The sequence below is a fragment of the Sander vitreus genome, chromosome 11 (assembly GCF_031162955.1).
Source record: "Sander vitreus isolate 19-12246 chromosome 11, sanVit1, whole genome shotgun sequence".
NCBI classification, from domain to species: domain Eukaryota; kingdom Metazoa; phylum Chordata; class Actinopteri; order Perciformes; family Percidae; genus Sander; species Sander vitreus.
The window spans coordinates 18,254,794-18,269,203 of NC_135865.1; the positions used below are offsets into that span (position 1 = coordinate 18,254,794).

The following is a 14,410-nucleotide window of genomic DNA, read 5'->3' on the forward strand; positions in this document are numbered from 1 at the left end:
CATTAAAACAAGTGCTGTTATTCAGTGTATTTTTTGCACTGTGGACACAGAGTGTGCCGCCCTGTCCCATATGCCACCCAGTCTCCCGTGGCTCCTGCAACATGCTGCACCCTCCTGCACCACATGGGTCACATCACACTCTGAAACCCATTTTGGTGGGCAGTTGGAGCTGGAAAGCATAAAAAAAGAAAGAGAGGGAGAGCGCGCGCGCGCACACACACACACACACACACACACACACACACACACACACACACACACACACACCCAAACACACCCCTTGTCCCTGACACACACGCCTCCCTCCCTCAAAGCTCAAATGAAAACTCAGTCAGTCTGGTGAGCTTTTTCTGAGTGACAGGATCTTCTCGGGCTGTGGACTGACAGTTTGACGGACACAGTCTTGGAATTCATTACAAGTTTGCAGCCATGGGACCTTTGTAGCTATGTTAGATAACATATTATCCATTCATCCATTTTTTACTATAAAGTTTCTTGCGCGATGGAGCCTGGAGCGGGACGAGACGATTGGATCCTCTGTGCGCTTTGGAGACCGAGGTTGGCTCTTTTAAACTTTTCTTCTTTGGTTTCTTTTTCTTTCTTCATTTACTGGCCTGCGTCTTAATGTCTTCTCAAGCAATTTGATTGACAGGTTTGATATTTTACCGTGCAACTGCATCGATGCTGTCGACGGTGAGCACGTTTTTACGCATCTCTTCCGCCAAACAGGATCGCCAACATTTAATTAACCCGCTGCATAATATTATTGTAAAATTATTAAGTCTACATCGTGATCTTCCCTTATAATAGTTATGTAGGCTACTACTCCTATTTTCCATTTACCGCCAGAAGTAACATCTCCACTGTGACGCATTTCGTCAGGTGTTTTGCTTGAAATGATCACATGCAGCCCCGATGCAGACTCCCCAGATCACATCAAATATGACAAACTAGGGTGACTAATATAGAACCAGGCTGTAAAATGCACCGTGTGCCCACAAATGACGTTCCCCAGGCTTGAGGCGGGATTTCAGTGCCAGCCAATTGCATTCTAACTCAGCTTAAAGAATAAACTTTTAAACGGATTACTGACTGAGGAGGAATGTTTCAATATTGGCCCCTGAACTTGGCTTTAGGCTTTACATCTGGCAGCGCCCACTCTAATCTTAAAAGGGAAACAAAGAGACTCACAGGACAATGAATGGGCTTCACTCCATTTCTTTTATTAAAAGTTCCATGGTAAAGGCCATGTAAAACTCAATTCTGTCTAGGCACAGAGGTTGCCAGCAATGGGTAAAATATTGCAGAAAGCTATAAGCTGCACACAGGTTAGGCCCGCCCTACATTTAAGCAAGACATCCAAGACCACAGGTAGCTTAGATATTACTTGTGGTTTAGCCTTAAGGACTTCAAAAGACACTCCTCATGACTATTTTGAACTGTCAAAACATGTCCATAAAACCAAACTCAGCCTAGGAAGGGCCCTGTTCTCGCTGCTTACACAGTGACCCCCATGGCTGGATGTTTGCTGACCTTTGTTGACCTATGCAGGGTGGCGGGTTTTCTCCCAAACTGAAAGCTATGGAGGCAGGATTCTGAAAAAAAGGCGGAAATGCCTCTCTCTCTCCCGGCTCTTCCTGCGGGAAGCAGCAGAACTGTGATCTAAACTTGGAAAGTGACGACAGGACATGAACAGGAACTCCAGACATTTCCCAGATATGCTGCTCAGTGGGCTTCATTGTTCTGTTGACACCATTCATTTATGGAAATGAGTCACTGGGGCTTTATTCAATAGGCCTACACCTAGGAAATCTTTCAGAATACAGAATATCTTCATTTTATGTTGGAAGGATAAATGAATAGTTTTCGTCCAATATTCAAATCCGATTTCCCACACTGCTCTGTTTTGATTGAACCCCATAATCCAACTATCCCAGAGCGCTTTGGGTATCTTAGTCATTCTACAGACAATGACGAGATGTGTGTTGCCTAATAACATGGTAACACTCACCTGTCTGCCAATTGTATTGATACAAGTGGTTTTAGATGGACTCGACAACTTGCTGAGTCACTGCAGCGTTTACAGCGATCAGTCTGTGCTAGTTACAGCTCAGAGTATCGGGTGATACCATGCCGCATAATTAAAACTGCAACATGTCAGTGCAGCACGGATAACCTTATAAAAATGCCTGTGGCAAGAGTGACAAACAGTTGTTTGGTGATGCTTTCCAAAGTTTATGCGTTCAGTCTCAGATGCCTTAAATAAACCGACTGATTGCAGATTGTGTGGGCCTCAGTGAAATAGCAAATGGTATTGCTTTGGTATATTGCGATATTGCCTTTTACTCTGTGCACAGATGTGTGTTGCAGCAGAGTGTGTTCCTGTGTTGGCCGGTTCACCTTAGTAATGGCTGGTGGAAATTGAGGATTTAGGCAGAAAAACACAGGCTTCCTGTAATACAGGCAAAGTCCTGGCTTCTCACTTCTGTGGTGGTAAATATTTGACACTTTATCTGGCCATTTTTATACTAACCCTAATTTCATCTTAAAAAAATATGTTAACTGTTGGGTTTATTTCTGTTTATGATCTCAAGCTTTTTCCTTGGTGTAATATCAATGCATTGCAAAATCACATCCATGCTCTCCTCACTTTTCCTCTCTGAGGTTTCCGCCATAGCACCACACTGTGGTGGCTACAAGTCTTACAACTATTTTGTGAGACCTAGAAATAGAAACAGGACTTCACATCAAAATGTGTTCCCCTGGGTTCCAGTGCATTATGTTTTGAAGCTCAGTGAGTGCTCTCATTTTTAAGATATACAGTGTTAAGGTGCAGTGAAAATGTCATGACAAAGCCGGGGACCAAGGATTTATGCATATGCCCTCTGAATGGTTGTGGGTCAGTTTCGCAAAGGGTTGTGTGTTTAATTGTCAAATGTCATCATATCTGTCATATCATCTGTTCCTCAGGATGTGTGTGTGAAAGTGGACAGACTGGGGTCAGTCATGGAGCCTGAGCAGCTGAACTGCAGCTCCCAGTGTGATTCCCCTCTCTGCTTCATCCATTCAGGAGTGTACAGGCGGGAGGGCCTCGACATTCTGCAGAGACTATGCAGTCTCAGCACGGTAAACACGCACACACACACACACACACACACACACACACACACACGTTGGCAAGAGATAGTTTGATGAAATCTAGCATGGCTGACCAACAGAATATTTTTGGCCCTCCTACATTTGGTCCATCATAGTCTACATCTAGATACTTCAATTGAATATGTAGTCTTTTATTTTGACAGTGCTTGTAACAAATCAATCATATCAATGATACAAAGCTGAATTATAATATAATTGACATTTTTTTATTACTTTTAGTTAACTTACTGAACGCAGTTTTTTTGTCAACACATTCACTTCGTTGATGAATTGGGACTATAGCTAAAAACTTGAGGAATTTCTGTCACCGAAAACACCCACATAAATCAAATACATCAAATAAAAATATACTAGAAATGTGTTATATACCACTTCAGGAGTCAGTTCAATAGTAGAGATCTGGAAATGTAAAGCTGTTGACGAGTGAAGCTATGTCTAAAATCGTCTCAGTCACTGGCACTTTAAGAGGAGAGTGAGCGGAGCTCAGCAACATGAGGCGGGCACAAGAAAGTCTAATGGGACTTTCTAAATAGAAACTTAAGTAGTAGAGCCACTGTGTCAGGGAACACAAACACTTTCCTATTGACTCTTTCCCTATTGGTGCTACACCACATAAAAGTGAGGTAAGTTATCTCTTTTAATTTTTTTCATGCTTTATGATGTTAATTTATGCATTTGTTATTCTCAAAGTGCAGATACCATCTTCACCTAAGGGGGAAGGGAACACTGAGCTGCACTGTGTTTGCTTTGCTATTTGTTATGGATTATTTGACAAGATTGTATTTCAATGTACTGTTTTATTTTAATGTCCTAACAATTCCTTTTTTAATATTGTCTGTTGAACTTAGTGGACATGAAAACAGTTCAGCTAGAATGAAATATCCTTTGAAATGTAACACCATGCATATGTTACTATTTGTGGACGTAAACAGCCCACCAGGCACAACTGTTTCTAAACCTAATAGTATAGTGGGAAGAAAAAAATGCAAGGACCGGATCCAACTTCTTCCATAAAATCCCACCTGCTTTTCTTTGTGGATGTGTTCCCAGATATGGCTACTGCTGGCAGTGTGCTCACTGAAGAGCAGCTTCTTTGCCCCATCTGTCTGGATTTGTTCAACCAACCAGTCTCCACTCCTTGTGGGCACAACTTCTGCAGGGACTGCATACAAGGATACTGGCAGAGCGCTAATCTGTCGCAATGCCCCATGTGCAAGCAAAAGTTCTGCAGGAGGCCTGAGCTCAAAGTTAACACCTTCATATCGGAGGTGGCTTCTCAGTTCAAGAATTCATTGAAAACGAAAGATGAAAATGACGCCAGTACCGTGGCCCAATATTCAGGCCATAAAGATGTTGTTTTGTGTGATGTGTGTGTTGGAAAAGGAGTCAAGGCTCTTAAATCATGCCTGGACTGTTTGGCGTCCTTCTGTGAGACTCACCTGGAGCCCCATCATGTTATAGGCACCTTCAAGAACCACCACCTGATCAACCCCATGATGAACATACAAGACAGAGTGTGTAAGAAGCACGACAAACTCCTGCACCTGTTTTGTAAAACTGACCAGACGTATGTGTGCCAGATCTGCATTAAGGGAGACCACAATGCTCATCACACTGTACCTATAGAGGATGAGAGCAGAGACAGGAAAGCTCAAATTGGAAGGATAAATGCAGAGTTGGAAGAAATGATCCACGGCCGACTCGAGAATATCAGCGAAATCAATCAAACCGTTGAGCTCAGCAGAGAAAACACAGAAAGAGAGATTGAGGAGAGTTTGCAAGTCTTCAACAATCTGCTCCACTTTGTCCAGAGAGGTCAAGCTGAGGTGGTGGAGCTGATTCGTGCAAAGCAGAGGCAAGTTGAAGGCAGGGCCAGGGGACTTATCATGGAGCTGGAGCAGGAGATCGATGAGCTGGGGCGGAGAAACGCTGAGCTGGAGCAGCTCTCCCACACCAAAGACAACCTCTACCTTATCTGGAGCTTTTCAGCTTTATCCACACTGCCAGCAACCAAAGACTGGTCTGACACCTGCGTAGAGAGTGTTGTGTATGTGGGCACGGTGAGGAGAGCATTCAGGAGAGTAGGGTGTCAGCTGGAGGAGATTGTAAAGGCTGAGGTGAAGAGGCTATGTAAGACTGAATTTCAGAGGGCTCAGCAGTATGCTGTGGATGTGACTCTGGACCCTGATACAGCTCATCCCAAACTGATTCTGTCTGAAAACAAGAAACAGGTCTATCATGGTGATGTAGCGCTGAACCTCCCCGACAACCCAGAGAGATTTTATCCCGGTGTCAGTGTTTTGGGAAAGGAGGGTTTCTCCTCTGGAAGGTTGTACTTTGAGGTCCAGGTGAAGGGCAAGACAGAGTGGGATATTGGAGTTGGGCTTCAATCCATCAACAGAAAAGGAGGGAATACACTAAACCCTGAAACAGGCTACTGGGCCCTGGGGATGAGAAAGGACAAAAGCTACTGGGCCCTCAGCAGCACTCCTACCCGTGTGCCGCTGGTTGAGAAGCCCCAGAGACTCGGGGTGTATGTAGATATGGAGTGGGGGCAGGTTTCTTTTTACGATGTGGACTCTGCTTCACATATCTACTCATTCACTGGATACTCATTCAATGAAAAACTGTTCCCCTACTTTAACCCTCGGCGTAATCATGGCGGAGTCAATTCTGCTCCTCTGATCATCTTGCCTGTCAACGCCTGAAATCTGGCTTTTCATCTCTTCCTGTTGCCTGAATGCTTTCAACTACTTTTTTTTTAATCATTTGTCATCTTCAAATAAAAAGTTAGCAAAGGTCCAGCGTGATGTTTGCGGCTCTGTTTGCTTTAATAAAGTTTGTTTACTTATTTGAATCCTGTGTACTTATTTTTGTTGTTTGTTGTTTGCTTATCTATCATTTACAAAACTGAGCAATGAAATAATGCACATGTATATGAGCTACACTACACCTGTAATATTTTAGACTTGATTTTAAGGGGTTTGCGTGTGTTTGCAGATGGCAGTGGAGCTCCCAAGGCGGTCTCTGTCCCCAGTGTTAAGTGCTGTGGTGTGGACGCTGCTCTCCTGTGGAATCCTGCTGGCTTTCTGCTTCCTGCTCTTCACCCTGCGCTTCAAAAACAACAGGTAGACCACAAAGTGAAACACATCTATAAACATGAAAGATATGTTTACTGAATGATTTGATCAATTGTGCATATGTTTGCACATGTTGTATTATCAGGATAGTGAAGATGTCCAGTCCCAACCTGAATGTCCTGACTCTCTTTGGAAGTGTCCTCACCTACAGCAGCGGCTTCCTGTTTGCCGTTGGTGAACGATCACACTCACAAGGTGGAGCATCCACAGCCGTGCTACAAGTAAGCCCCACAATCTCCCCACAGTGGCAAGGAGTTTTTCCTTGCCACTGTCGCATTTATGCATTTATGCATTTATGCATGCTCTTGTGGGAAATCATTGGAATTGAATTGTCTTTGTAAATTATAGAGTGTGGTCTAGACCTACTCTATCTGTAAAGTGTCCTGAGATAATTCCTGTTATGATTTGATACTATAAATAAAATTGAATTGAATTGAATTAAATACTTCATTATATTGTTAAATAAATCATTGTTGGATAATTATGCAGTGCTCTTTCCTACAGGCTCGAGTGTGGACTCTTTGTGTCGGCAGTACCCTGGTGTTTGGTCCAATTTTGGGGAAGACGTGGAGACTGTACAGAGTGTTCACCCAGCGAGTACCTGACAAGAGAGTGGTAGGCATGCTCCCCCGGCCTCCTGGTGGTTGTGTGTGAAATCTTCTACTTATTACATCCACCTAGGATGTCATATTTTTGGTGTCGCTTGTTTGTGTGTATGTTTCAGGATATCTAGAAATAATGTTATGAGATATCAGTGAAGATGTAGGCCATGGGCCAAAGTCGTTAGCTTTTGGTTTGGATTATTTCTTTAAAAAAATATTTTTTAATTTATGTTATATCTTCACTAACTACTGCTGTCATTTAGATAAAAAAAAAAGTCTGGCACAGGTATCCCAGTATTTTGTATTTTGATGCAAAACTGGATCTACAAAACATACAGAATGATTTTGAGGATTTACCAATTTAGAGCATTGCTAAGCCTTAGTGCATGCTTATATGTTCTTTCTATAACTTCCTTTTATGAACCACTTCCATATGAGCCTTACAGTGTTCCCTAACTGGTGTTTTCCAGTGATATGGATGAAAATGCGGAATAATTATTAAATTTGTTTTCGTAGTTGTAGGACATTGACGTGATTGGTGACTTTACTTTCTGTCTCAGATCATCCGAGACATTCAGCTGATGGGCATGGTGGCTCTGTTGATCATGGTGGACATGCTGGTTCTCACCGCCTGGAACCTCACAGACCCCATCCGGTGTTCACAATCTGTTGGAGCTGTTGTCAAGGTAGAATTTAATGAGAGCCGAAAAGCAAGTTGTAAAACAGGTTGTTTTCTTTGAATGTGTATTGGTCAAATTACGAAAGTTTGAAATTGCAAGTAAGTTTGGTTTTGTGACTTCAAAATCACAAACTCCCTCACCCTTCTATCTTACAGTTTTTTTGCGATTGCTATGACAATTTTTTCAAAACTTGTAACAACTTAACATCTGTCTTTGTAGGCTATACAATTAACACAGTTCTTGTTGTTTTGACACAAAATGCATACAGTTAACACTAATTTAAAATGCTTGAACTTCTTTTACACACAAGCTCAACCAAGACCAAAACAATGGATCTTTACTGCCAAATTTACAAATGCTTTCACTCTGTATGTCAGAACAGATAACAACATGTTCTAAACCTAACGTGTAGGCTAAAGTCAAAGTGAACAGCTGTTCATATTGTAAATTGAAACACAAATATATCCCCTGGATTTTGTTGCATTGCTACTGAGAAACAGCTGATTGAAGTTATGCAAATAGATGGATCACAGCTGATTGATATCTAGGAAACACACTCAGGTGTTGAGGTTCTTTCAATCGCATGATCATATGGTAGTACATACAGTAAAAGAGGTGCTATTTGAACAATATAGATGAACACAAAGAAAGGAGGAAAATGCCTGCACGAGGGAGAGGAAGACGAGTACTAGGACAATTCTGTCTGTCTTCTTTTTTTCATAGACCGTACATTCTACAAAGCTACTCTGAGATGGGTCATTCATTTTCAGTATTGAATTTCTGCAGCAAAAGAAACAAAATGCATGCATTTACTAAACCCAACAAAACAAAAATGTAGAGAGGCTTCAAGAGAAACTGCAGTGCAAAACACAATCTATGGTAAATACACAATATACTATTGTCTATTATTATTGTATAAGGGCAGACCTGACCCATATAAAATAATGCAGTTTCTGTAATTCCATGTGATTTTAGTGTTTTGTATGACGTTGTGCTATGATTGACTAAATGTTTATGTTGGAAGAGAACATGTGTTAGTGTTTTGGAAGAATTATTTGATTTTGTGACATGATTGCATTGTTTTGGTAGACATAGTACATTGTGTAAGTGTATTATTGTATTTTGAAAATAAGTGTTGGAGTTTAGTTTACAATGTGTGATTTTGAGAATGAAATGAACTGTTTTGCCAATTGTGTATTGTAGGTGTGTTGGTGCGTTAAGAGTTTAGAAAAGCTGTTAAAAGAACTGAAAAATCTGTCATAGCGATCATATAAAACTGTAATGTAATTAAAGCTTTAGTGTGTAACTTTTTGATATTAATGAATGTCTGTTACATTCAAGCCATTGCCAAATGAGTTAATACAAAGCTAATTAAGACTATCAGCTCCACACAACTCTCTCTGTGTTTCTCAGTATGGCTATGTTCAGAAGAATGTGGCGTCCGGTGACTTTCCTGCGCAAAATAATTTGAGTGAAGATAATTACCTCTTCTGAACAGTCCATTATGTTTTTTTAATCCTCCATTTCCTCTTTGGCTACTAGCAGCTGTGTGGAGGCGGGGGGGGCAGTGCGTGGTCATGGAAGGCTTGTATCATGTGGCCGCGCCAACAGTTTTGTTGTAATTACTAAGAATTCCTCATGGGGGCGGCAGAAACTACACACTATAGCTTTATAGACTTGTTCATGACATAGCCAAATATATTCAGGTTTCAACTCACTGATACAGTTTTTTCCTGATCTAGGTGGTGGAGAGAGACATTTCCTACTCTTTGTCTCAGCTGGACACCTGCTCCTCTGTATACTCAGATCTATGGGTTATCATTATTGCTGTTCAGAAGGTAAGTAATCTCTATTCTATTGAAATTATAAACAAAAAAAACAAAAAAAAGACTGCTTTGAGTTCCTTCTTGTTATGGATTTGTTGATTAACATTTTTTTTTGTGGCCTTTGTCTTTACTTTGTCCCCGCATTTCTTCTTAGGGTTGTCTTCTCCTCTATGGGACTTATCTAGCTGGGCTGACCAGCAACGTCAGCCACCCTCCCGTCAACCAGTCTCCCACCATTATAACAACCGTCACTTTGGTCACCCTCTTCTCGGTGGTGGCCGTCCCTGTGTCCATCTTCCTGCAGGCCTGGCCCAACCTTGTCTACAGCACTGTGGCTGGAGCCATTTTCATCTGCACACTTGCCACCAACTGCATGCTGTTTGTGCCTCAGGTAAGGAAAAATGGCTCAAGATACACATACAAGATGCATCAGACAAAAAAATAAAAAAAGTTTATAGTTGCAAGTTTTGGAGTAGTGCAGGATTTCTTCTTTATCCTCTGACATCTCCTTATTTCTGGTAATGATGACACTGGCACTTTTGGAGTATCTCTAAAGCAGAAACCACGAGGGAGGGGGATTGTCATCTAATCATAGGATACTATGTCTGGAAACCTGTATTAAAAACAGTCAGACTAAAACTCTAGATAGACAGATACATGACAGACGTATGACTTTCTCTCTTTGTTTTGACAAAAGCAATAAATTCTATCAGTGACTATGGTGTCCACACCTCTGTTCCAGAGTTTTATGCGTGTCAATTTGCCATGTCTATCAGTGGAGTGTGACTCACACAGAATGAGTCAAAACTACGAAGGATGTTGCAAACAGGTTTATGACTCTCTAAGTGTCTGGCAGTGGGTTTATGGCACAATAAAGGAATGCATCTTCAGTGGAAAGGAAGGAAATACCTGGGTAGTGAGCAATATGCTCAAACACACCTGATCAAAGGCCCTGTGTCAAATGGCCGTGGTTACATTTCTTACTGGTGTGTGTGTGTGTGTAATGTATCTATAGTTAAAAGTTAGCATGACATACTGTTTCACCGTCACACAGCTGACCCAGTGGCGGCAGTTTGAAGAGGACCAGAACAACCCAAGTCAGATGGCCAAGTATTTCAGCAGCCCCAGTAAGAGCCAGCCCTCGGTGTACAGCCAGGATGAGATGTACTACCTGCTGGGAGAGAACAACTCCATGAAAAAACTCCTTAACGAGGTACTGTATTGTTTTTTTGTTTTTGTTTTTGTTTTTAACAAAAACTACCATTCAATAAGAACATTTTGTAAAACATTCAGTATAATTATTTACGGTCCTAGGTCTTGAATCCTCTCTAATGCGATGATGATACAGATATTTGTTTTGGCCTAAATTATTATGTTGTTAATTTGCCTACTTAATATTTCTGGTGTTTTCTACACATAGAAAGTATAGATGGAAATAACAGAGCACTTTTTATTAAATACAAAACACAACTTTCATGGTATTATGTTTAGAAATGAGCTTTTTAGGCTTTATTGTGCTTTAATCCTCAGATACTGTAACTACTGCTGAGTTATTCTGTATTTTTAGTCATCAGATACATTTAGTCAATTCATTTCTCCAGACTTAAGCTAGATAATTCATTAGACTTGATACCTTTTCAAGTGAAGCCAACAGTGGTCTCAAACTGGCAACAATCCCTCAAAAACAATGTTGCCGGACAGATTTTACTTTTATTAGGGGTGTCTGTTAGCTGTGTGTTAGATGTGCATATAACCATCAAATTGCAATGGCAATGGAAATTAGCTGACAACATTGTAATTTTAACAGGCTAAATAATAATAACTCCGGCTGTTTAATAATATGTGACCATTTTCTCCCAGAGCTTGACTGTGCTGTTTGTGTCGATTTAAAACATCCAAAGGTAGCAGACATGCAAACTTTTTTTAATGCCATTTTTCTCCGTGTCGGAGTGTTAAAGTTGTGTTTTCTGTTGCAATTTCCAGAAGAACGCTGTGATTGACAGCCTGCAGGAGCAGGTGCACAACGCCAAGGATAAACTCATGCGACTCATGTCAGCCAGCCGGCCACATGAGGACCAGGACATGGACTCTTCCAACACCAACCTCAACTCCTCCTCCACTCAGACCACAGAGCTTCAGTCTGACGGCCCCTCTTCTTCTTCTCTACCTCAGAAAGACACTAAATCCCAACTCTTGCCCCCACATCTCTCCTCTCACCTCGCTGCTGCTGCTGTTATGCTGTCCTCTGAGCCTCCCGCTGCTACAAGCTCCCCATCCCCCATTTCTGCTTCCTCTCCTCTCCCGGATGATATTTATAATACTGAAAACCAGAAAGGTGTCTCTGCCGCTTGCCCTACAGCCAGAGACACAGCTGATAGGGGAACAGGGGAGGATCTCAAACAGCATGTGTCCCTTCAGTCCCCTGGCTCACTCAGGACAACAGAAGAGACAGTTCACTTTGTCACTTCCCTACAATCCCGTAGAGGGTTAAACCCCTCTCAGGTTGAAACTTTGAACAATCAGAGTGGGCTAACATCCCGGTTGGGAACAAATGCCAGACCGACTGGTTTTGTTAGCAGCGAGCAGTTGCAGGAGATCCTCCAGGAGCTGAGTGTGGATGCAGTCATGGAAATCGCACTTCGATCACCCGGTCAGACATCCAGAACGCCCTCTCAGCTCAAATTTACTGAAGCCTCTGCACTTTCCCCTCTCTCCCTGCGGACACCACGCTTCCCTCATCCACCTGTTCTCTTCCGTTACCCCAGCATCTCCCCCTACACGATGAGGAAACGTCGGCCACCCTTCCACTCCCCCAGAAGAGGGTTGGCCCCTCCCTGCTTCTACGCAGGGTCAGAGGCTGCTGGTTGTGAACACCAAAATCCAGGCAAGCACACCGACGGTGTCACTGTGGATGGTACCCTCCACCAGGTTCACAACACTGACCTTGAGCTGGAGGAGGAGGAGGAGGAGGAGGATGCGGAAGGGAATGAATGGATAAGAAAAGGTCGGAGGCGCATTTCAAGGTTCCACAGATGTTCAGTCTTGCCCTGTGCAAATTACAAAGCACCAGCTGATGTGGAAGCGGGTGGTGATAAGGAGCAGCACCATAGACACATTAGAGACTCCTGTGGGTACTGGGACTCTGACTCTAGCAGCTCAACAGACTACTGTTACTACCATCGGCCCTACTGTGACTCCTGCCTGCAGCGAGGCTCGCTGCTGTCCTCAGACAGCTCCTCAGACTCCTGTGACAGCGAGTATGAAGGCTACACCAGCCTGTACCGCACCCCACACCCTGTGGTATTCAAAGAAGACATCAAACCCACCTTTGTCTAAGCACAGGTTCACTGCACTTTACATGTTTATCCTTTTCCACCACTTGAATTCATGTCCTAAGAAAGGTTGCACAAAATTAGCTTTTAGGATAAAGCAGGTGCAAAGCTCATTGTGCATAATGTGCAGCTCTAATGGGAGATCATTTGACTGAAGCTTTCAGTAGGAATGTGTTTTGCTGTCTGAGAAGAGCGTTGGTATTCTTGAATCTTGCATCGTGGGACAGAGTGGCTCTTTTATTAGATATATGAAAACTTTTGTAGCTCAGAAGCACACAATGCTGTTTACTTTTTAATGTTACTTATGGCATTATTTGTATATTTCCGCTGTCAGATGAAATCCCTTACATTCCAAAAGGTCTAAGTCTGACATTTAGAGTAACAAATAAAAAGCAATCAAAGTCAAAGGTTTTCACAGAACAGTTGAAACATAAGCTATTGTGTAATAGCTGTATTTATTTTAATATTTATAACAAGGTGTTTTGGTGTACATAATTACTTTCTGTCCACTTTTTTATTGTTTTGCATTGTCATACACATTCCTTAAAGTGTTGTTATGTCATTTTATTATATTGTCTGCGTTTTGTTCGAGTTTTTTTATTCTCCTACATTGCCAATGCTCAACATTTGTTGTCAGATGCTTCCAATCTATAGCTGGTTTATGAGACACCAAGCCCACAACATCAACGCAACTGGAGAAAACAGGTCACTGCTATCACTTTGACACACTTCATTATTTTGTCAGTATTATTGTCCTGACTCATTGAGCATCCAATGTGCAAAGGTCACAGTTATATGGAGTGTGTGTGCATGAGAAAGAAAGAGTGCCCTGCTGACCTTTGATTTTAAAGCCCTGTTTTTTTTTTTTTCAAAAGAAACTTCTGCATCTTCTCTGTTTTATACTGTGGAAAACAATGAGCCACCACAGCATGAACAGTCAAACAGAATGTGTATAAACCACCGGCTTGATGTAGGCCCAGATTAACCTGCCAGGGGGCCCACGGGACTAAAATGAGTCCCTATTAATCCCCCACACATTCCCCCAACCCATTTTGCCCAGAGTCCTACAAACCAATCTGTATTTCTATGATGTAACCCTGCCCCTGGCTTGCTGTATATCAGTTAGTTTGGGAGTTTTCATGATATTCCTGCAGCACAGACAAAAACAAAGCATTACTCTCTCTTTTTTTTTTTTATTTCTATTTTCTGTCTTGGTTTCTCTCTCCCACTCCCTCCCACTATCTCCTCTCTGTCTCACTGTATTTTTATCTTCCGCTAATGGGAAAATGTGTGTTTGCCGGAGGAGTTGTTGCTATATGAAGGGAAAACAGCATCTTGTGTTACTTCTGCTCTGCTGCTCTGTTTTTTTAGAAGAATTCTGCATATGAGCCATTGAAGGGCAGCCTGGGAGAAATTCCCTTTGATATAGAGAATAATAGAGAATAACAGAGTATAAATAAACCACACAAAAGACAGACTACCAGTGCAGGAGGCAAGACTTTCCTGCCAAGTGACCTGCATTCTGTTCAAGATGAGGATTACTGACTGTGGAATAAAAATAGTTGTCAATATTTTTTTCTCAAAATAACACAATAGTACATAACGAAGAATATAGGGAGTAATGGCTTTAATAATGATTAATAAAGTATGTACTAATGCTTTGTTGTTCAG

At 42.0% G+C, this 14,410-nt stretch overlaps 1 protein-coding gene across 1 annotated transcript; it reads left to right on the top strand.

The window, feature by feature from the left end:
- Positions 1 to 328: 328 nt before the first annotated feature.
- On the top strand, positions 329 to 13,306 carry gpr156 (G protein-coupled receptor 156). Its single transcript, XM_078262063.1, has 10 exons — positions 329 to 558; positions 2,971 to 3,126; positions 6,160 to 6,287; positions 6,385 to 6,520; positions 6,804 to 6,914; positions 7,462 to 7,587; positions 9,324 to 9,419; positions 9,562 to 9,798; positions 10,462 to 10,620; positions 11,391 to 13,306. Exons 2-10 carry the CDS (start codon positions 3,007 to 3,009, stop codon positions 12,741 to 12,743), a joined length of 2,466 nt encoding a protein of 821 aa, XP_078118189.1. The 5' UTR covers positions 329 to 558; positions 2,971 to 3,006; the 3' UTR covers positions 12,744 to 13,306.
- Positions 13,307 to 14,410: the final 1,104 nt, after the last annotated feature.